The sequence below is a fragment of the Stigmatopora nigra genome, chromosome 12 (genome assembly GCF_051989575.1).
Source record: "Stigmatopora nigra isolate UIUO_SnigA chromosome 12, RoL_Snig_1.1, whole genome shotgun sequence".
NCBI lineage: Eukaryota > Metazoa > Chordata > Actinopteri > Syngnathiformes > Syngnathidae > Stigmatopora > Stigmatopora nigra.
Window position 1 is genome coordinate 7,719,075 of NC_135519.1, and position 24,717 is coordinate 7,743,791.

The 24,717-nt window shown below is 40.0% G+C and overlaps 2 protein-coding genes across 2 annotated transcripts; one reads left to right on the forward strand and one right to left on the reverse strand.

The window, feature by feature from the left end:
* The first annotated feature begins 44 nt into the window (after positions 1-44).
* On the forward strand, positions 45-2,067 carry stpg4 (sperm-tail PG-rich repeat containing 4). Its single transcript, XM_077730095.1, has 6 exons — positions 45-86; positions 243-497; positions 584-648; positions 793-865; positions 1,739-1,843; positions 1,951-2,067. The coding sequence occupies exons 1-6, from the start codon at positions 45-47 to the stop codon at positions 2,059-2,061; spliced, it is 651 nt and encodes a 216-aa protein (XP_077586221.1). The 3' UTR covers positions 2,062-2,067.
* Positions 2,068-6,501: 4,434 nt separating this feature from the next.
* ttc7a (tetratricopeptide repeat domain 7A) lies at positions 6,502-24,694 on the reverse strand. The gene is made up of 21 exons (XM_077730310.1): positions 24,563-24,694; positions 23,888-24,074; positions 23,024-23,187; positions 22,727-22,895; positions 21,053-21,183; positions 20,831-20,955; positions 20,531-20,609; positions 20,244-20,413; positions 19,716-19,779; positions 19,485-19,622; positions 19,221-19,304; positions 18,808-18,912; positions 17,746-17,863; positions 17,556-17,613; positions 17,239-17,311; positions 16,888-17,048; positions 13,183-13,299; positions 12,877-12,989; positions 12,384-12,518; positions 10,891-11,093; positions 6,502-7,075 (listed from the first exon to the last, which is right to left on the reverse strand). The coding sequence occupies exons 1-21, from the start codon at positions 24,617-24,619 to the stop codon at positions 6,857-6,859; spliced, it is 2,670 nt and encodes an 889-aa protein (XP_077586436.1). The 5' UTR covers positions 24,620-24,694; the 3' UTR covers positions 6,502-6,856.
* Between the last annotated feature and the right edge of the window lie 23 nt (positions 24,695-24,717).

Here is a 24,717-nt window from a genome sequence, read left to right on the forward strand (position 1 = left end):
GTGAACTATGCTGAATAGAGACTAGTGGAAAAACAAATGTCTCAATGGCGGTTGACATTTACCGAGGAAATAAGAGAGCAGATAAGGTAAGGTTGTTATTAGTACTTAATTGATTTTCAGTACGTAAATGTGTTTTTGCAAGTCACCACAGCAAAGACAATAATGGCAAGCAAAGAGTTAATCCCTAGAAAGTTAACCAGGAATATATATGATAGTGAAATCTTTCCATACGTTCTGTTTAGGACAGTCCATATCCAGGCCAGTATGACGTTCGAGACTTTATTGAAGAAGCCGACTTGAACCCCGTCATAAAGACTTACGGCTTTAAAGACACTGGCCGCGAACGCCCGCCCGTGGGTTTGCAAAAAGGAGACATGTTGCTACCTGGAGCATATAACCTTACTGACTCCACCCAGGAAGTATTGAAGCGCCAGGCGTTGTGCTCTTTCAAAAACTGTCCACGGCCTGATGTTGTCACTTTAGGAATTAGAGACAAGGTTGTGTATTTATTTTAAATGGCATAGTTAGATGTTTTCTTTAAGTTCACTGAAGGTGCTTACGTGTCTCTTTCTATCATGTCAAGCATTTAAATACTTCACCTTGCGATTACAATGTGATGGTGAAACCGGTGGAGAAGACGCCGTGCATGTAAGTATTTCAGAGTGCTGCAATTATGAATCATGTTTTCCACACCAATGTCCCTTCCTTCTCTCATTTCCTTCTCAAAGACGGAAGGGCGATCACCACTCTGTTCTATCATTTTCTCTTCAATTTTTCCTTTTTTTTTGACAGCTCGCTCCCTCATTGTCTTCTCTGCAGGCATGCGGTGTTTCGCTCAAGCGTGCAAAGGATCACCTTTCCTCCAGTAAGTATCTCATCGTTCAGCCTCGGTATCTAGCACCATCAGTCTTTCCGCTGCCCACAGAAAGGCTTTGTTCCAAAACTTTCAATAGGTTTTGGTTACCAGTTGTGGCTTTACTGTAATGTGTATCTGGTATATGTCACGCACGAGTAGGTTATGACAACCCAAGGAGCCAAAGAAAAACGATTCCCCCAATCGAAGGAGCATTAGGGTCAGCTGAGGCTCAAATTGCAGGGTGTTGCAGCCTTACAGTGTCTCCATTCTGATGGCTGATGGATATTTGAGACCGGTTGGCAGCTGCAGAGTGTTGACACAGAAGGAAAGGTGCTAAGAAACCCCGAGGGTGTTATTACTGTAGAGTTGAGAGCAGTTTTCTGCTGTTAGTGGTGTCACGGCGATTCCGAGACATGTAATTGTCAAAGGTTAAACTCCTCACACAAATCCTAATCGCATGGACATCCAGAATTAAGGTCCTTTTCCTTGTGTTGAATCAGAAATTGTCATTGAAAACTTACAAATGGTGGCACTCCTTTTGATACGATCTACTTTTAGTACTTTTTACCTGTTTTGAGTGTATCAACACTGACGTCACGTTTGTCACACAATGTGAGTGGTGTCATTTTTGTGTGTGTAAACATTACACTCTCCATTATCAAATTTCTAAGAGATTCAGAATTTGCATGCATAAATACTTTTTGCAATTGTCTTTCACATGTGTTGTCTATTGCTTTAATTGAATTGTAATGTATCCTGTTGCCAATGGCAGGCAATAAGTTCCTATTGCTGAAATTACTGATCTTAAATGTTATTCAAACATTGAATTTTTTCTTCTTTTTAAAGTGATTTTAAGCAAAACTTTTTTTGTGACTGCCTCAGAAGGAAGGCCCTGCTCCGGGTGTCTACAATCTTTCAAGCAAGCCTACAACTAGCATTACTTCCTCTTTTAAATCGAGAGTACCGAGACTCCACACTGTACAGTCAGTGAGTAAATGATCTAAAAACAGCCCAGATAAGCTGTTTTTTTTTTAAATCAACCGGTCCATGGCATATTTTAACATATGTTTGGATTTTTCTATTCCATAATCCAGGGAACACCAGGCCCAGGCACATACGAACCCTACTGGAGGTTTGGTGACCGCTTGAGCACCAAGACAACATCGGATCCATCATTCAGTTTCCTCTTCCGTGATACCCCCTAATTTGAGTAGACCCCATGCAAAATGCTGTCCTCATCCAGTTAATAAATGTTAACTGAATTTACCAAACCTGCAGTCTCTTAATGCTTGGACTAATGTTTACCTCCATGGATTTTCTGGTCTGCCAACAGCATAATAGGCTGCATTTGTTGCTGAAATCATTTTAGTGATGATAGCCAGGAAAGCAGAATGATCTTATCTGCTGTAAAGGGTATTTTATTCCACTTAACTAAATGTTCCCGGTGTTGCTCTCAGCCTTCATTTCTCCACTGCACTTCTCTCACTTCTCTCTCTTCCTCACTGTTGTTGGCATTCAGGCAGCTATCCCTTCCTACTATCTCTGCCCCGCGATGCACTCAGGAGGAGGAATGCTGCTCATCCATGCATCACATGCACATAGCTTAGTGTGGCATGCTGCTCCCTCAGATAACACAGTCACTATTATGAGCCAAGGCAGTGGCACACAATAAAACAGCTATTCTTATCGCGGACTACTCTGCATTCTCTCCTTTCCTTCTTTTTTTTTTGCCAAACTCAACATAGCCAATAATGTTGAGACGAAGAATGCAGCAATGATAGGAAGTAATAGTGGCGTTCATTACTGGGCAACAGGGAGCAATAACAGACTGATCCGAGACAACATGCTTGGCATACTTATACGGCTAGCGTTTGTTTTCGCATTCAATTCATTCGTTAGTGCTCATGCCAGCACATCAACAGTAGTACAAATCTCCACGAGATGTAGATTATCAGATGAGACTATGTGAGTTTCAAGAAAAACGGGCCAGCACTTTCTGAGATTTTTCTCATTAGAGAGCTTAGAAAACATCTAAGATCATTTTAAAGGATGGAATATAGCAAAATAAAAATTGGTATTGCCACATGAGCATCTTTGCACAATCGGGTTGTTGTCAAAAATAACATTATTTGCTGCATGTAAACATAACTAATGCTATTATACTTGCACTGGATTGTAATGCGAGTAAGGATAAAAAAAAGGCATACAAGTTATGCCGAATTTAAGGTTTACAGCAAAAAAATGGAATACTTGATATACTTATATACAAAAAAAATTGACTGTAGAATTCATGGCCCAGTCATGAGCTCTGTGAGAGGATTTAGCATGAGGATGGGACACTGGCATCGCTAAAGTGTTTTATTTGAGATGGCTGTCACGCGATCAGTGCTTTCACATTACCACATCCATGTGGAGGCTGGCATTTGAATCCCTGCCATTGCCTTTTACCCTTGTGAACATAGAAGAGGACAGGGCATGTGTATGGAGTTGGCGACCCGCATACGGCCATTCTTTCTGTCGGGGCCAAGTCTCAGTAATCTCCCCCTCTCAACATTTGGAGTCCTTCTCTCCTTCTTATCTCAGTCATCTCTTCAGCCCACAGCTGATCTCCGACATGTGCCTCATAGTGACGACTTAACACCCTCCATCTCTTGCTGGAGCGGCCCACCCACCTGCTTCGTCTTTGTCAATCAGGATCGCTTCTTCATAAACACATATTGTACAATGACATGAATTCAGGTCGATAGGAGTAAGTGGTCGCTACTAACCCTTCCAGTCAAAATCAACTAGGGCAGCCAATAAGTTAAACTAACAGCCTATAAATGGTTTTTGCTGGGCCATTTATTTTCTTTTTAGTTCATGTCAAATTCTTTTGCTTTCATTGTATTGATGAGTCAGCTGACGACTGGGGCGGACAGGACCGTAACAAATGACACTTTAATCAGCCTCTGTTGGTGACTTTTACCAAACAAAGAGCGTCATTGTTTCGATGGTGTTAGTGTGGGTCCAAAGATAATCAAGCGGGAATGAAGTCACTGGCACTTTTTAACTATTGCATCAACAATAAACACCCCCTTTATAGGAGAAGTATAGATTTTAGAGGCACACCTAACAGGTTATGATGTATGTATATTTTTCTATTGTTAATCTAACATGAAGAGCCCTCCCCAAAGTTTTAATATTTGTCCTCTTTTTAATTTGCACATGCACAACACTGCCTAACAAGTGCATAAGGGTTGGCAAAACATCCACATAAACACAACAGTGACCTAAATACCAGACCACATATACTGCACAATGTAGCCATGACTTTTATTGCAGTCGATTGTTCTTTAATCCCATGTGGTTATGTTCATTCTTATAAGAAATGACTTCGATCATATGCTATATACAGTATATAATGGATGCCAACATGTACTGTTGTCATTATATACCGTGGTTTCTATTTCACAATCCAGGAAGGAAATAATTCTTTGATGTGAACTAGGAAACTTCAAACAGTGGCACATACAACAAGGCAAAAACAAAATTAATTACCTTAACCATGCTAATGATCTTAATTAGCTTCATAAGGGTTATCCCATTTCAGCAGACCCTTTCTGATTTACATTTCACATAATTTTCACATGTGTGCAATAAACAAACAAAAGAGTTTTTATTATTGTGGTTTATGGGTGCCATAAATCAGCTGAATTTGCTTTAAAATAAATTCTGTATCATACATAGACTGTGCCTTGAGGAATCCCCAAATGACAATGACAGAGTCAATGTGTTAAAAAAGCATATTCAATGCAATAATAAGGAGATTCTCTCTTTGTAAGTGGGAGTGTAACTCAAACTTGATGATGGCAGTTCTATTGAAGTAGTCCAAGCCCAATTGAAAGCAAGATTTTGCAAAAGTGCCTTTGTACTTAGCCTCACATTATGTTAATCATAGGACGGATGCATAGAAGTGTGAAATAAAATCCCAAAATAGAATTTCACAATGTAGGAGGTGATACAGTAGCACTCACAGACTTTCCTTACAAAAAACCTTTTTCCTCACTCAATATAAAATCCAATAATGGTGGGCATCTATTTATTATCTACCGTCCTTTGCTTGGTACATATAATTTAAAAAATAACATTTATTATTTTACTATGTTATTTCATTATTTAATATAGTATTTACCAATTATGAGAGTGTTGTTGGAGGACCTAACGACTGTTTTCATTCATTATAATTTTCTCCATAATTGAGGCATCCACATATGTGGGCACCCCATTTAGGTTCATGTAGGCAACAATATTATTATACATGACCCAAATGTGATGTTTCCCCAATGTATTTTTGGCTTAAAAACTGATAAAGCACTGTATTTGTTTGGAGTTAAAAAAAAATCCAGGGTTATCCTATCATGTTAAGTGTGTTTTACTTCTGTATTTGTCAGTTGTTAGGATTTGCCCATTGTTGTTCTGAGATTTTTAACAGTGGGCCACTTTCTCCCTGAATCTGTCTCCTCTTACAAGGGTTGTCAAGACAGTGTGTGAGCATAACCTTTATAACTTGTGCGTGCTGCCTGCATGTGCATGTCCGTTCTGCGAGCCCACAACTTGTAATATTTCACTCTTTTACCCACAGGGTAAGACCATTCATCTCCCAAATCCCCAATGTGGGTGTCACACATTGCTAATGAGTAGGAGATTGGAAACAAGGGAGAACAGCCTGGCGAGCAGTGAAGGCAAAAGTCAAAATAGATTTTTTTCCAGACACTAGAAGAAAAAAAAAGACAGGGACAATGATCGATAAGGGTTGCACAAGTATTTTGTACTGTTTGTGCGTGGAGGTCACACTGTGAGTGTGGGTGGTTATAAAGAATTATTTTTAAAAAAAGTGTATACAACATAAAAATCAAACAGGAATCCTCATGTTTTTAGGAAATGGATGCATATGCAGAACAAAGACATGTTCTCTGCCCCTCAAGACAAATCAATTGACACCAGGTGAAGTCATTGATTGTCGCCACATCATACCTCACACGCTAACAGCAGGCGGAGAAATCAAAGACACACTCACAAGCCTTTAAACTCAAAATGTAGTCATCAAATGCTTCTTGCTGTTTTGGATGATGTGCGTGTGAGTGTGTTGTTAAGAAGAGCAAAAATCTCTCCCGCTTTACCCAGTAACTCAAACAAGGGGGTGGCTGCTAGGCAACCAAGCCACATCACATCAGGCTAGCCTGGAGAGAGCACAAGAGAGGAAGAGAGGGAGGTGGGGGACGTTCAGAAGCAGAGAAGTGTGCTGGCAGTGTTACATAAGCCAGTAGGCAAGTCCCAGTGTTCATATTAATATGGTTAGACACTCGGAGGGGAAGTGATGCCCATTAGTCACAACTGACAAGGCAGGTGAAGACGAAGCATCCGGCAGTGATTTTAAAAGCTGTTATTATTTATAATGGGAAGAAATAAGATCGAATGTGACCCCTCGTTCTATAAAAAAAAATGAAACTACACCACAGCCATGTTGTGGGCTTTCTTATTTGGAGGCAAGGCTTAAAATGCGTGTATGGCACTATATACATATATGCACATATTGATGACATAATAACTGAAAAACAAAAGCAGATGATTTTGTGTGTGTATGAAAGTGACACCAATCAACAATCTCATAATAATTTAATTTAATCTAATAATCTGTTTACATAACAGAAGAGAAACACACACACTGGCAGCTTCTCCTTGTCAAATGAAGTATAGACGCCTCAAGCTATCGACAATGGAAGCCGATGAGTTAAATAAGTGCTTTATAAAAAGGTCACGCTGAAATAATTCAGAATTTAAACAGTTTGGAGACAAACCTCCATAAAAATCTAAAATAAACATGATTTCGATTTATAATACAATACTTCAGGATCACTCTGAGTAACTTTAAAAAACATTGTGTTTTGGTCTTTCAATATAAAAGTCCCTACTTGTACAACTTTGCTTTAACTGGGGTTGAATCAGCCAATCATATATTTATCAGAGCTCCCTGGGAATGATGGTGAAGGGTCGAACTGGACAAGAAGCTTCGAGCTCCAAAGCTGTGAGGAAGCAGTCCGGGGCCTGGCAGGATCCCAGAGACTGTAGTGCCTCCCCTAGTCCACTCCATGCTTTATGTGACGTGCTATGGACTTGAACTGCATCGCGAAGGACCTTCTCGCCAAGGCTCGCGCGACCTGTTTTGATCAGCAAGCCACCCTGCAAAAAATAGGTTTTCAGCCATTAAACCAGGGTTTAAAATTTGGGCCACAGATTTTTGTGGTGTATAAGACTGTTTTCTAGCTCAAACTATTTTCCAGGTTTAAATGTGTTTCTAAGATAATGATTAGAATTCATAATTAGTGTCTGTCTGTTTAAATGTTTTTTCTTAGAATGGATTCATGGCAAAATCAATTGACCAGAATCTGATTTAGACTAAATAATGTATTCACTTAACACTTATGTAACCCTTTTAAAAGGTATTAACTGAACATTTAAGACTGAATGGGGGAACTGTAAATATACATTGTTTAATTTTTAAATTCTTTTTATTTTTTACTTAGAGACAGAACGCCAATGGTTGACTTTCACAAGCTACACAAAATGAAATGTTGGTTCAGATTTAGCCCCTGAGCCTCGAGTTTGACACTCCAGAGATTGATGAGCAGGACACATGTCAGTGGAAAAAAATGAAACCTTAATAACTGAATTTGGACATCACATTGACAAGATTGGAATTTCAACAAATGTGAGATGAAGAACATTGGAACTGCTTTTTTTTCAGGCGTCAAGGAAACTAAAAGTGTCAGTTGGTGTGACTTGAAGTGCTCCAAGCCATCTGTCACCAATATTACCTCAGCCGATTGCTTTGAGCTAAGCAGCATAGGTTTGTATCTCATTAAAGCACAAGTGTAGTACACTGAGCTAAATTGAGTGGCAAGTTGTCTTTCTAACCCTCTTTTAGATTATGTTTGGGGAAAACAGCATTTGATTAAGTAAATTTATATTCTCCCGGAAAATCCCAAGAAATCCACATTTTACTACAAACCTAGGAATTTATTTTTATTCCTAAAATGGAACTTGATAGCTTCCAAAATGAAAATGAGCCACATGGATATGCAGATGGCTATCAAGTAATTCCTTATTAAATATAGATTGAAAAGTGAAATCTTGGCCCTAAGCAAATTTGTAGCTTCCTGTATAGTTTCACTTTAGATACACTGATCATAATCTACTTGGTTTAACAGAGTGCATTTATTTAGAGGTTCTGGAGAGGAGAGTCCATCAGGAAATCAAAACTTAAGCCCAGTATGTACTCACATTGAACTTAACTCATACACAATTTCCACTAAATGTTGTTGTGGTCACTAGTATAGTGTGTTGTAAGATAGGAAACTGTTGCCAGGCAAAAAAAAGGGATTTCTTCTCTGGGTACACGTGAAACAGAACATGAAGAAGAATAAGTTGAGGAATTCATCTGACCAGCATGTATTTTTCTATTTTCACATTTGAGTCTGCATTACAAAGCACATCAGAAGGTGAAGAAAAAAAACTGAAAGGTAAATCCCTGAGGAAAGTGGAAGAAACATAGGAAAGGGCTGAGTTAGGAGGTCATGTAAACAAAGAAAGAAAGGCAAGCAAGGAATCTCTAAAGTTAGCTGAATAATGAAAAGGGCAGACAGATGCCCAACAACTGCGTGAGCCGTACGTAGCAGCAACCAAGGAAACAGCAGCTCCCAATTGCCCTAATGTTTGTGGCCCTGATTCATTTTTTTCCTTTGAATCTCTTTCACTGCCTCCCCTGTGCTTATCGCAGGACTTATTCAATAGAATATATTTCCCGGGTTGCTAGGCAATCCCATAAAATGGAAAGAAGTGTTATAAATAATGTATTCGCATGATCCAATCAGCTAACAACCACCCCCAAGCGTAGGGAGAGGAGAAGAGAGAATGATGGGAGCATTTGATAATTGGGCAAAAATTAATTCAATGAGCACAAGTCCCCGTCCTTGAGATTTTGCATGCATGTGTATGAATATGCTTCAGCAAGAGAAGAGGCAAAGTAGAGCATGTGCGGCTGACTCAGAGCAGGTGCCACTATGCGCGCAGGGAAATGAAATGTGGAGGATGTTGGGAGTGGGTCGGATTCATTTCAGAACACATGTTAGGCCTGAGATCTGTATTGGGATCAGCTACACCACCAGAACATACAAAACCGTGCCACATTCCACAGACGTCAGACAAACAGTAGCCCTAAAACAGAAGTAAGGAACCTATGGCTCGGGAGCTGCGTGTGGCTCTTTTGATGGGTGCAAATGGCTCTCTGCTATTCTGTGAGGTAAATTATGGAAACGGTTGATGAGAAAGCGCAGGAATAGGGGTGTTAGGTTGGTATTATGGCACACACCCTCATAAGAACCAAAAATACCAGCAGCTGACCATAGCTTGGGATGCAATGATAATTGCTTATGCATGTGGTCATAGTTGGTGCTATTACTGTCCAAAGACATAAAATAGGGGTCTCAAACCAAACTTTAGTCATGCATAGATTGGAAATATTTCACTGTGGTAGCTATTGTATGAAGAAAGATAATGTACTTAAAAAAGCACTGTAGAAGATCAGTAAATCTTTATCTTCTTTTATTTCTACCCCAGCAGAATAAATCAGGAAGAAATTTAAGGAAAGTACAGAACAGAATGTACTTTTGCAGAAAAATAGCTCAAGAACATCAACCAAGAATAATCAGAGTTCCCCTAAAGGCCGAATAGAGTAAATGGGCCACTGGCACATAAAGTGTCAGCGGCACATACAGTATAAAAATACATGCAGGGAGCCTGAGCCACTGAGGGTTGTATTCTCGCTGGCTGATGCAAGCCAGTATTATGGGAAGATCTCCAAGTGAAATGTCCCACACATTGTCCCACTTAGCAGCCACAAACCAACGATGCCTCCATTCGGCATGCCGATCCATTAGTATGTCTAGGATCTAATCCAAATTATGAGGGAATACATTGTAAGTAGTAGTAGCTCTTTAGTTTCATATCTGCCCACTACAATAGAAAATTAAATCCGCACACATACACACACACACAGATGCTTATAAAGAGCACATCTGCCCTATGAGAGCTACAGAGTGGGACACTGCCAGCTGGCTTTGTTTCAATGTTTCACCTCAAGGGATTGGCTCTAGCACAGGCCAAATATGGAAGAGACTCGACTACACAACTGCACGTTTGTCCGTCACACACACCAAAGTGCATAACCAAAGCAAAAGCGCTAGCCTTATGTGGTCACGAGAAAGACAGTGGTATCAGCCAACACATCTATGGTGACCATGGAGACGGCTGGCATGCGTGTGTTGGTAACCATGTTGAGTGGGCATGCATCTTTGGATTTTAGGAACAGCCCTCGCCCAGACCCGTCGGCACGAAAACGGAGAGAGTTCAAAGGTTACAGGCTTAGCGGTTAATTCATTTGGAAGGCAGGCGAGGAGAGAGAACCATGTTGTGTGGGCTGGAGAGGGTCTATCTAATATGGAGCGGAAGTGAGTGAGAGAGGGTTGTCCAAAATCAGAAAAGACACTAACACATAACAAAGCTGTCATTTGTTGTAATGTGTTTTAGAGAAATGGGAGTAAAAAAATCACCACTCCACGGTGTGGTAATTAGTACTAATGTGACCCATATTCTATCTAGAGTTGGAGGACTCAAAATGAACCAACTTATTTCAAGTGATTGAGGTGTACACTAGACAAAAAGATGTAGTATGTATTGCTTGTATACTATTAATCAATAGTGTAGACAGTAAAAAGAACCCTGTCAAGTTTTTGTCATATTGCTATGCATCATCTTGTTACGCAGCAGAGCACTACTGGCCTAATTGTAAGGTTCCATTTTTTTTATTAGATGCCTTATTTGCCTTTACATTCTATGAAGACACACCTTAACGCATATAAAATATTTAAGGATAACTGCTAGTGTGTTTAGTTCCATGAACATAATGAACTTTGCGACAAGCTTCCTCATTTGCTTACCATGTGCACCAATATATTCTCCCCAGTCGGGTGGATGGCCAAGGCTTCATCATAGAGACTTTTGGCCTCCTCCATTTGACCCCGGAGTTCAGCGAGGTGGCCCCTCTGTAGCAACACCGAGTGGGAGTTGGGGAAGAGTGAGCTGGCCTCGGTCAAGCAAAAGTGGGCTTCTTTCAGTCGCCTATCTTCCATGAACAGTTCTCCTACAGAGACAGTAATATTAAAAAAAAACAACACCAATAAATACATCGTAAAAACATTGTTGTTCTTACTGTGTTCCGATCTGTTGAAAATTACGATCTACCTCGATTTCTGATCATGTGATCGAATTGGGGACTTCCCTATAAACCCACTCATGAACCCACACTTAAGGAGCAACAGAGTTCCTGGGAACATATGGAACTGTTGTCTAAATAAGGAAATCACAAAGTGAAGCTGCCTTGTTCTGGGAGGATGGTAGTTTGCCCCAGACACACGACTGCACAAATAAATGAGGAAAATGAAGTAGGTCATGTACAACAAATTGCATACTGTCCAACGGATCCTTCCGTGACAGTGCATCTTTGCACACGAACAGCCAAGGAAGCCTTGAGGAATGAACTTTTCAACTCTCAAAGCTCACCACTCTGCATGTGGTGGAGGGAGAACTGAGATGAACTTTGTTGTGCAAATATCACGCATGCCTTTGGCTCCTGAATGCTGGGCAAAATCATTCATGCAGTTGGCAGGGAGAGGTATATTGTTTTCACAAGTCGTGGTAAGGATGAATACTGATTTAAAAAAGTAATTATTAGGATATTTACTATAACTGATGAAATGTCTTTTGGTGAATACTATATAAAATCACATGTTTATTTGTCAAATTCATGTAATTGTATATCTCTGTGTGTTGTCTTTCCCTAAGTGACCAATCAGGAAGTGAAATAGAGACCGGAAATGACCGATGAGAGGAAGAATGCTGGGAAGATTAGAAAAATGAAGTTTCTTCTGCTTGGTCCCATTACAGGGTAGGACACACATTGTGAGAGTTGAGTGCAAGTACAGGATACTTTTTTTTCTCAGCACATGTAAAGTCGGTTATAAAAAATCACTTTTGAATTGCTGTAAACCTCAAGGGATGTGACCCCGACATACTTCCATCCGCCTTACCCATTCGAACCCCTCAGGGTACTGGATACACATTGGTGGGCTGCTTGTTGGATCTGCTCCTATAACTATTGTACTTTGTACACATGTACAAAATAGAGTACACAGAAATGACTTGCGCGCATTTAAACCACGATCAGCCCTTCATTTACAGCATATAAAGCAGTTTAGTAATAAAATATATATTTTTCATAGTCTTTCAAAACACGTGGTCTTGATAGACTGTCGATGCATTGACCATGAATTGGTATCACAGCCAAAAAAGTAGTATTGTGCGATATTAGTTTCAATAATGTCTGAGTCCCAATAAACATACAATCAAAACAGTTAATTTTAAACTACCTTACCAGCTTGCAGCCAAATACGTTCTAGGGTGGTCCAGATGAAGGTGGGTCCTTGACGATGCATGGAACTTATGTCTGACACTTCTGAGAGTGCCGCCTCGAGACGAGAAGCCGCAACTGATGAGGGACTCTTTGAGCCTGAAAGTGAAAACTGAGCTATGAATGAGCATGAATAAAATACATTGTATGAATTTGACAATAAGAGCTACAACAAACTATTGTGAAATCAGCAACAATAGAATGTTTTCCAGCTATTGTAACCCTGACATATTCATATTAGTGTTACAAATGCCAGGCTTCCTTGGATTTTAGATCTCCCGCTGTGGGTGATTTGAATCATAGCAATCTGAACCAAATTCATTTGGCATCCACCTACTCCAGGGACAAATTGAGTGGGGGATGGAGGCCACACGTGGCCGATGGGCCACCAGTTTTTACCAAATAATTCAAATTGTGTTGTACTAAAGGCTAAAATATTTGATTTGGGAAGTCATACCAGTAGAGGTATCTTGGAAGTCAGGAAGAGTGAGGTGGATGGATGTTTTACTGACTCTAGGGCTTGCATCCACCCTCTCCGCTGCTGGTATACTGCCACTATCATCTACCTCGCTGAAAAATACAAATGCAAATAAAAACGTGTTTTTATAACTTGTATTATACCTAGCCAAATTTTACAGAACATCTGTGTCGTGAGCCACAGGATGAATGATACATAGTTCAAAAGTTATTCGCAGTATATCTCCACATAATAAAATACTGGAAATATTCTCTATGTAAATATGAGTACTGTAAACTAACTTACTTGGAGCGGTTGACAGCATAACGACTTTGCCAGATTTGTAACATTTCCTGGCAGGTCTGTAAGGCCACAGCTGGCCCATCCAGGACTTCTTTAAGCTTGACCTTGGTGAAGAGCAAACTAAAGCAAAACAAAAATCATGTATGTTATAAGTGTGCATGGTGTTATAAGTCATGTTTCAATGTCAGATATAACCTCACAGTGTGTATGCATTAATTGCTAGAGGGTTTTTTTTCTAAGTGAAAGCAGTCTGGCACAAGCATCATAATGCAAAGCGAGATTGTGCACGACAGTACAATCCAAAACGCCATGCTGATCTAGCTGTCAACTGCATCATCCTTGCTGAAAGATCCTCCAAATAGGTTATGCTCCATCAGAGAGATGAGTTTGTGTGGAGAGCAGATGGACAAAAGCAAGTGGGTGAGGGCTACAAGAGAGGATCAATAGCTGAGTGAGAATACCTTGCGCCAAGGGAGAAAACTATCTGTGAAATGCACCTTATTACCAACTCAGAGGCCAGTAGACTACTGGGGAGGAGGGAAAAATGATGTAAATGTTGAGGGTGAATTTTGGGAAGAGTTAAAAGCTTGAGTGTGTGGGAGGATGGGACTGACTGTATGAAGCGTGCACCTGCTGTGCATGTCTCCAGGCTCCCTATTACTACTGTGGCAAAACGTTTAGAGGCATTACGGTGGTGTAAACCCATCCTAGTGTTGAAATGTGACATGGTGTGTTGGTGTGTATCATGTGAGCTGACTCTCTCTGTGGACTAAATGGAAGGTGTTGATTGTCATGTTAAACCACTTTAACTGAGTTTCATGGGAGGTACCATGCATATTTGTGCCTTCTTTTAGGAATAAAATGAACATAATTTCATGTAGGTTTTAAATGCAAGGCAGTGAAACAAATGCTTAGACCATCAGAGGAGGCTTAGAAGGCCTTCCACCCTCACCACAGTAGATTTTAAGATTAGACAATGCACTTCAATTCCAATTGTCATTTTTGGCCTAGTGGGAATACACCCAGTGTACACAGATTACAGTGTTGGTGAGTGGATGGCATCAAGTAGAGTTCCTCAGTATAAATGCTTAGTGGTGTCCTGCTTACAGGAACGAGTGCCAGCATCAACTGCCTTTAAAAATAGCCAGCTTGCAATGTTCCCTTGAAAAAAGTGGTCCATCTACAGTACAGTATTACTCATCCCGCACTCCTACGAATCAGTATTTGTTTTCACTGCATCATGAGCAGGTGTAACACATGCACTAAACACAAGATTACATTAGTAAAGCCCGTGCAGATATATTTCCTTTCGAGCAATAAGCAAGTATATATACATGCCAAATAGCCATGCATGCATGCATGTTGCCTTAAAAATCAAACCCTTATTCAACAAGTTCAATGTCAAAGGCCATTTTGTTTAGACCAGCAGCATCGTACAGTTAAGACACAAATCCCTCCTACACTCTATCACCTCATATCAACATACTAATATAAGTATCAACTCTTTATAGGTCATGTGACTATTTTTGATCATTTAAAAAAAATTAACCTTTGGAAGCTGATCTCAAAATGTGATGTTATAATTAGGAACAAACTGTGCATATGTCTGTGTGTTTAACCATAAGAATTGTGAAAATTAACATTTAAAAAGAAAATGTTAAAGTGATATTCATCAATAAATAAGGCTAAAGAAAGTAGAGAAAGCTGGGAGAATAGCCTTTTTGGTATTCTACAGCCGACATGCTGACAGGTATCGTACACCTTAATGCACACACAAAAATACAGTGACACAGATCATTATCAATGTGCAAGACTAAAATCCTAGACACAAGTACATCACCCCTACTCACACCCACACACATAAATTTCCTCTCTCCAGTGCAGAACAGACTACAGTTGTGCAATACCTAGCAGCCTTCTGGCTGGGAAATGGGACACTCAATGAACACAAATGATATTCAAGAGGCTTTTCACGGACAATACAACTCCAATGAAGGAAGGCAAATCACAATGACTTAGCACAACTGATTAAAATACAAGTTAATGATTGTTTTCTTTTCTATCGTGCCTACGATGCCACAGCAACTAGCAGTTGCAGATGCCTGTATCTAATCTTGAATTAAATTAGCATCCATATACTATTAAAAAATTCCTTTCAAATTTCCCATAAGAGGGCCTTAACTGAGATTATGTTGTAGCAACAGTGCCGGTGGTAGCAACTTGTGCTCTAATTGCCAAATAAACATAATCCCTCATTCAATCACAGCAAATTCCCAAGGGCAATAGATGTGACGACCACTTTTATCAATATGGCAATCTCATAATAAGTCAATGCAGCAAATTTGTTTCATCAGTCTCTTTCTCTCTCCCCAATTCAGGTTCATAGCATTGCCCAATAACACACAAGTTTGGAACGACAGCTGATGCTGCAGGCACATGTGAACTCATATTTACAGAAGTGATGGGGGATCCGGGCTAAAGGACCAAAAGGTGATTCACTCCTGCCACTAAACAGCACTTAAATAGGTCAAAGTAGTCAAGTGTCTCTACAAAAGAGAGTGTGTCTCTCTGAGGACAGTAAAGGGTGCAAATATTTCATTTTAACACTTCATAGGGCAAGTAAATATGATATATAAACATACCATAATGAATAAAAACAAACCATGAACCTTATTAATTGATACCGTATCATTAATTGCCCTAAACATCCAATATATCTTTACTGAGCGGGCTAGCAGCGGTTATTTTCTGCCAGCCTTGCCCAGTCATAAAAAAATTGGACGTTTAGCTCTGTCAATGGCAGCCAATGAGTGCCTTATTGGTTTAAATGGGGGGCAAATGAGTGAAGTTGCATGATGGAACCAATCATCAATTCTGCAAAGCTATTTTCCTTCTTTTTAGCTTCTGTTATTTCCTCCCCCGTGTTGTTGCATTTATTTTCTTGTATTACTGCAATATCACTCTCTTCTAGTCCTTCCTAATGTAGTGTTGTAGTAGTACATATACACTTGTTTGTATTGGGACTATGGTGGTCAACACTGGCCCCAAACGGTTGTATAAAGAAATGCATTTGCAGGCAATAGTGCAATAAAAAAAATGATAAAATATCTCAAGATGATGCAACATTTTTTTTCAGAATATAATTTGCGTGAAGACACTCACCTGGACTGATTACTGATATCATAATCATACTTTTTTCTCGGTACAAAAATGGATGTTTTAGTAATTTCCTGGCAATTTATTGACAATCTTTCCAAGAAATGATTGTGTTTTGTTTTATTTGGATGTATTTTTTTAAATTAAATACTCTAAAACATTGAGCATGTTGAGAGCCTGCGTGATGATTTGGTTTAGCGCTACAGAGTGTTAAAAGGCAAAAGGGTGTATAAGGGGAAATAGGTACCGCAATGCAGGCCTTCACTCTGGCACTTCTAAATAAGGCATTGCGAGTGTGTGTGTGTGCGCGTGTGTGTGTATGCGTGTGTGTGTGTGTCTGGCCTCCAACGCGGTGGAGCTGAGACACCCTATCCCTGCAAGATGACAAGTGTTGGTGCTGCATGTCTCTTGCTCTCTCTCTCTCTCTCTTTCTGTCTCTCGCTCTCCGCATTTTTACTTTTAGTAGTTCCAATTCCCAGTTGACCGCCAAATTCATCAGTATTTTTTTTTTGTGTGGCTTGAGCAGTGTTATGGTGTTGCGGCTGTCTTTACTTGAAGTTGTCAGGGTGTTGGCTGAGGGCCAGTCCCAAGGTGTCCAGGGCATGGCGGTGGTGCTTCTGAGCACTGAGGAGAAGTGTCAGTAAATGGAGGGAATGCAAGTCATCCCCTTGCAGAGATAAAGCCACCTGCAAGGGCTCCATGGCTGCAGATACCTGTGGATTGCATAACCGTTATTGTGGGTGAATTAAGACTTGTCTCCTTGGTTCTAATGAGTATAGTACATGACAACACATTATTTGCTGGAATACAGATAATTACAAAATAGTTATTATTCGGAATCCTTCATAAGAACATTTGAAATGAAGACAGTGTGCTTTGTGTTTGTAATTTATTTGATTTCACCTGTCGTACAAGAGCCAACTGGAGAGCCAAGCACATGGCAATGTGAGCATCCTGTGGGTCTAATGAATGAGCCCTGCAAAGTAAAAGACAAAACTGACAAGATTAGAGACAATAAAGTCAAAAATATTGTTGATAGCAATTCAGCAATTTATGTGAAAATGATATCTACAGGAGGTAGCCAAATAAATAAAACTCCTGGTTTCTTTTTTAAAGATAAATTAAGAATTAGTAAGCAATAGAGTACATGTGCTGCATTTCATGACTATAAAAAAAATGTCAGATTTAACACAGTTCTGAATGGATTACATGGAACTTACTTTTTCAGAATTCTTAGCGCTTTTTTGTTGTATTCATTTCGATCTTCTTTCAAAGAAGCTGCCAGAAAAATATAAAATTGACGGGTTAATTGTTCAGGGTAGATGGGTACTCAAGACTAATGTCATTTTTTGTGATAGATATATAGTACATATATAATTTTCATGTGTTAAGTAAGTTTTGCATTATTACCATCAGAAGCCTGCAAACTGTAAGAGAGTCCCAGAGCCAGGTAGGCCCTAGGAAGAGATTCCCCAGCACCCTCTCCCATGGATACCACACTTTGAGAAAGAGACTCTGCTTCTGAGAACTGAAACACACAAATACTGTCTATTAAGACAGTCTGAAATATTGGTGGGATATGTAAAGATAAGGAATATAGTATTCAGGAGTGAACTCATGAATCAACTGTTCAATATTGAGGTAGGAAAACAACAACAAAATCCTCTTTCCAGGAATTTAGAAATGTAGTTATGCAGTGATAATGCTGATGGGGGACCATTAGATCTTAAAGTGCTATGGCGGTCTCCAAAATACCGCCAGAGAAGAAAGTCGTTTGCGATTGTATGTTGAAGTCTCTGGCCCATCTGATGGCAGATAATGGTGGCCCATTTATGTAATGCCCCACTGTGCTATGGCCACAGAGTCCCATTGTGATTAAGACCATAAGCTCCTTACTGTCTCTGGCCTAGCGTGAGCTCCAGCGACTGACAGATGTGCTCTCCATACTCGACCCTGTAAACTCCTCTTTTCTAATCAGGCCCTTTTCTCTTTTCTGCCTCATTCTTGCCCGTTCTTCCTCTCCACCCCGAAAATATGTGGCAGTTGGTGCGGCTTTGCCATTCTTGCTGGGGTCATGAACAGCAGGGCGGTCTGACCTGCGCTTGATCCTGGTCATGTGTCTGCCTCAGTGACTTGAATGCCACTCCAATAATATGAGCAACACAAATGATGGAGTATGATTGTTTTGATGTGTACCTACATACAGTGCGTACAATGAACTTTACATACACTACGACTTGAGCATGCTTTATCCTTTATCTGGTAAAAAAAAAAAGGCATTTATATGAAACAAGCATCAATTGCATTCCTTAAATGTACCTAATCAGAAATTACATAATACAGTATTTGATGTATTTAAAAAAATAAAAGTTATTTCCACTGAGTAAAATGTAATAAGGTCAACTTTTTATAGTGCAACATTAAGAATTATCATGTGCTTTTACATGAAATTGCATTGTGTGTTGTATTCACCCAGTGCAGCTGACCGATGCAGATTTTAGCAGCCATCAGGGGTAACAAGGGGTCATCTGGTTTCATCCTGGCACATTCTTTAAACACAGACACAGCACCAACCGCCTGAAAAAATACTTATATGTAAATATGAGTCAGGAATTTGTTTACATTTATCAACTGTGAAAGTTAGACGGAATCTAATGGCATTAAATTCAATGGCTGCTATTGACATTGCTAGACGTCCAATCCATATGAATGGGGAGTGCTACAGTGAATGGAGTTTATTTGCTGCTAGCGCTCTGTGTCCAAATATTTTGCATGTGTTCATAATAGTCATTTCACCTCACAGCAGAAGGGTATGAAAAAAGTCACATTAATGAACGCCTATCATCGTGAATGACAGGGACAGACTAAAGGGTAAAGAACCTTACCTTCCCAGACGCCATGAGTGACAGGCCAAGCTGGTACCAGAGATGGAACTCATTAAAAGAAAACTTCATTGCTCTTTCCAAACACTGCAAGGATAAGGCAAACTATTGACAAACATCCTCATTATGGATTGTATAGACCAAGAGGTCAAAAATATAAGAAAATGATAGGGGTAAAATGATGGCCTACTAACTGTAAAAGTTCAAAGTTGGTTACATCAACAAAAATAAAATTGAATAAAATGCACATTAGGGGTGTCAGCTGACCTCAGACAACATAGTGTACTGCCCCCTCCTAACCATGCCGATAGACAGCATGTCATAGACGGAAACGGAATCCCGAAGGGTGGCCTGTCGAGCCTCGGCCTGATCGGGCAGCCGACTAATGACGGCATCACCACTAGCCTGGATAAAGTGATGATAATAACAAAACAGTTTTCTTTTACACTCCATAAGTAAACAATATCCATGCACTGTGTGCACGCTTTTATGTCTCACCATGGACTCTGTAACTAGAAGCAGCAACACAGCCTCTTCTACCACGTCCTGGGGACAGAAGCAACTGTGGTAACAAAAGGAACACACATAGAGAATGTTACTTGTTGAAAAACATGCAAATGCATAGATATCATTAACCGCAGCCATCTGGGGTCCGGTTTCGGACTCACCTGGCGTGTAACCTAACACGGGCCACCCTAGCAGTAACCCCGGCATGTTCTTAGATGTACAGTAGCTCACATCCATTCCGCAAACGTGTATTATTGAATAATATCTAGTGCAGTAGCTTTTAGTGGGCTTGTTCAGAAAGCATCCGTCAATGGCAGACATTTTTTAAATACCATGAATGAATACTACAGCTGCACCTAATTCGGCCCTCTTGAAAACTCAATAAAACCATGAACAGGTAAAAAAAAAAATTTGATACAGCACCCCCTCCCACTTTGGTCTATTCATCTGTCTACAAGTTATTTTGACCACACTCAGAATATTCAAATTAATGAAATTCCAAAGCGAGACATTCCAAACCTGTCAGTTGTGTAACGTTGCGGTGGTTTGACAGTAGGGTAGAGCGCATCTTTGGAGGTGGCGGCTCCCTCTCTTCGGAGCCAGGCTGAGGGTGGGGGCCCCAGAGGAGGCCAGTAACTGTCCTCCGACACCGAACTTAGCAGTACTGCTGCCAGCTTCCTTGCTGCAGCCTATAAAGCAAGTATTCAATGTGTTTTGAAGTACTACCTCAGTGACAGTATGTTGGCAATATGATGTTGACTTATACATTTAAGTTTTCAAATTGTGGACTAGGCCACTTAACTCACCTTCCTAAAACCCTGAGACCCTCGTGACTCTACCACCCTCATAACACGACGCAGTTGGTGAGCACCTTGTGCCAGATGACTAAAAAATACAGAAATTTTCAGTGATTTTGATGTATATATACATACATATACATATATACATAAAACATTTCCAGTCCTGCTATTTTCTTACAGTTCTATTGTGACAGACTAGTTATTTTTTGAGTCAAGAAGCAATACTGACATCTATTGGCAAAACAATTTAATACATGACGTCTATTTTTTTCACAATACAGTTGCACTTGTGCGTGCCTAACTCACCCTCTCTGCAGCAAACACAGGTAAGCACTCTGAAGGGCTGCTTGAAGGAAAAAACCCAGGTCAAAGTCCACAGGTGAAGAAAGCAGACTGAGTTTGGCTGTCTTGGTGTGGGGTGTTATAACGGTCTGAAATAAATGTTCATGTAACATTGATATAATATAACTAATAATATAATATATTAGATTTACAAATTTTAAGTCAGAATTTTTTTTGGAGGTATACCTTATCAAGCTCTTGCAGGTACGATAACGCTGCATCACAAGCTTTAAGATAACAGGAGAGACTCTCCTCCTCCCTCTCCAACAGACGGATACGAGACACTGTAGAAAGAGCCTGGTGGTCCAAAGACAGACCTGGAATGTGTAGAAAACACAGTCAGAAACCGAAAAGGGGAAAAAAACGACGTAAAACGGAAACATTGTCCTTTGTTTATCATTCCATTGGCGACTAAGGCAATGAGGCCTCATACCTAAGCTGTCAAAGTGATAAGGTTAAGAAGAAGACCAAATTGGATGGTTTCAATTATTCAAATGCAGAACAGTATCTTTTCATCACATTGATGTAGTAAAACACTCTGGTTTGCAGTAATTTAAGAGGAAACACATTGACTAGACCCAGCGAGAGACCACAAAAGGAGAGATCGTCAACAGTAGAGAGTTGATGACACTAGGTTTAGCTCAGTTACTCAGGAGTTATTTTTTGTACTTGTTATCATAATAAATTAAATATGAAGCAAGTTAGTATGAATGCTATTTTTACCATTTAAATGAGTGCTTTCATGTCACATTGCATACATAACTTTGATTTTCTAAGGATTATTTCGTATTTTTACCTTAATCAGGCTATCTGTCAGGTCAAAAAAATCCATTAGAGCTCCTTAAAAGGAAAACTCGCCTGCGACTGGGATTGACTTTTTGTCAATATTTAACAAAATATGAAATGTCTGGTTTAATCCCTGGTCAGGAGCAACCTTCTGAGGTAGAATAAGGCTTGATAAGGTCAATAGCTCCAGGCAGGACGCCGAGCCTAATCAAATAAGTAGCGTGCTACAAATAGACATCCATTGCCAAAATATTCCAAGCAGATACACACAGTAAGTCTCTCAACAGTGTGCATGACTCCAGAATCTACAGTAAAAGAGGCAACCCCCAGAGGAATGGGTTGACTTTCCCATGCAACCCTTAACATCATCTATATTAGTCCACCTTAGAAGAATTTAGGGATCATTTTCAAGACAACGAGCTGGAATTAAAATATGCCAGTGACTGTAAATGTAATTGTATTTCGTCTAGCAGGAAGCCTCAACCGATCATTAGGAAATATTGGATGTAATGAGATGATGGTGAAAACAATGTGATTATCCATGAATATATTGCCCCATCCAGTGGATTTTGACTTTTGAAAATGTCCAATGTATCTTTAAGTACATATGAAGTATTTAGGCAAATGAAAATCAGATACGATGAATTAATATTAATTAATTCCTCTCTTAAACAGTGTTTAATCAATCACCATACTATTGTTACTGATATGGCACTAAAATGCCTAAAATTGACCTTTCTCCCCATCATTGGCAGATGATGAGCTAAAAAAAAATCAAATTTATCCTTCCTCTGGCCACGATGCACCCTCCCATAAATTGGTACATCACCATTAGACGACCAATCCATTTTAAATAGGAGGGTAGCAGCGCATGAACATTCACTGCCAACCCTCCCACTTCAAATGGATTGGACGTCTATCCTATAAATGGAAGATGATGAGCTAAAAAAAAGTCCTTCTTCTGGCCACATTGCACCCTAAATCTGATGACCTCTCACCCCAGTTAATTCATCAATATTAGACGTCCCAGCCATTTGAAGTCGGAGGGCTAACAGCAAATGAAGGTTCTAGTACCTTTAATGACAAATGCCTCAGCTAGAAGGCGCAGGTGGTAGGTGGGTTGATCATCCTGCGTTAGCTCCTCCAGTCCTACCCTTGCACACATTCCCTGGGCGTCACGGTGGCAACCCTGCACATAGTGCACTTTGGCCATCAACAGCAGAGCCTCGTTTAAATATCGGGGCTGGAGGAACAAAAAGAGATGTGTTAAGTTGTTTTTCCGTTACTTAAATTGACAGGGGTTAGACGATGTAAGATTTGATGAGCAATTAATAACTCCAAAAAGGAAATTATCCGGCCCATTTCACTCACAGTCAGACGTCCCCGGCTCAAGATGAGGTTTAGGTAGTTTTTGGCCCGCCATAGTTGGGGTTGCATCTTATCAATTAAAGGTGTAGAGATCCTTAGCAAATCCAAATTTTCCACGAGGCACTCTTCCAGCAGTGCTTCTGCCAATAGTAGTGTCCCATAGTCATCTGGAGGCAAGATTAAAAAAAACAACAACAAAAAACATTATCATCAAACATCACAGTATCTTCAAGGACAGGAAAGCAACTCACACGTGTTGTTTTTGGAACATAAATATTTGAAAACTCGGAAGTAAACACAGTCCGGGAGTTAAATCCAGATTCACTAACAATGTTCTAGTTTGTACCATCTATTTTCTTTATATAGTATGTTATTATTTATTGATTATGTATTTGCCTGTTTGTTTGTTCTAGTTATGTTTGCCCTTTTTGGGTGAGCTTTAAATTATCATTATGCTTGCATAATGACAATCAAAGCATCTTATTCAATTCATGTAAGATTCATTCATTCATTTTCACAAGGGGCCAGCTGACTGACATTGGGCATGAGAAGGGGGACAAAACCCTGAATTGGTGGGCAGCCAATTGCAGGGCTTCATTTTAGATGTTTATTATGAATTGACTAAGATTAATCATATTGATGAACAACTGTTGTAAACTAAGCAAAACTGACTTCATTTGACCTGCCATCCACCAGGTGAAACTGCAAGTTGTCAACAGTACAAAGGTCAACTTCTCATGTCACTCACTGACACAAATTCAAGTCATACTATGTATAATCATTTACTAAAAAAAAGAGAGAGAAAAAACTGCTTTCCCAATAGTCAGCATGCAAAGTATTAAAGCCAAACTTTACTTTTTGACTCACCCTCTTCGTGCATGTGCGCAGCCTGCATGTGTTCGACGATCGGGGGGATTCGATCCCACTGGCACTCGGCCCGGTACCGATCCAGATCCGCTTCTAAGCGCAGTTGGGTGAACGAAATCCGCGAGGCCATAGCGGCTCGGTCCCGGTGCTGACTGTATTCCCCGGATACGATGGGAGTGACTGCAGACTTTGAGGAGAAATAAACATGTCATCTTTAACGCGCAGATGCGCGCACTTGTATGTGGGTGGGTGGGTTTGCCACCATTGTATATCCAGAAATAATGTATTGAAAAAAGGTCACATTAACCAAACTATATGGAAGGATTTTCACAAAGTCACATGACTAAGGAGTCAGGAGTGAAGGCATGCTTGCTGTTAATCTTTTAGTTAACACTTTAAGTAGATCAGGTAGGGTAAAAACAACACCTATGTAATGATTTCACGGTTATAGAATATAGATGAGGCTGTAAATCGCCGTGAATGGCAGTTAATATCAAAATTAAGAACTGAACTACCAAAAAGGGATATTGCATTTGTAAATACAGTATATAAACAGAGATAGAGATTGTCTACATAAATTGGGTTCGTCCTAAATCACGGCACTGGTATACAGACAGGAATAGTTAAAAAGGAGAGGAAATCAATGTTATAAAAAAGAAAGAGAGAAAATGAAACCTCAAGTCTTCTGAATAAGGATTTAGCAGGATCATTTTCTCTCTGGAAACTTGACATTTGCTTCTTTTTATCAGTGAAGTCGCTCCAAGTAGCAGTCTCCAAATTGGATTCAGGCTTCGGTCGTGGAAGCTTCTTGGCGCTCCTTCTGTCAAAAA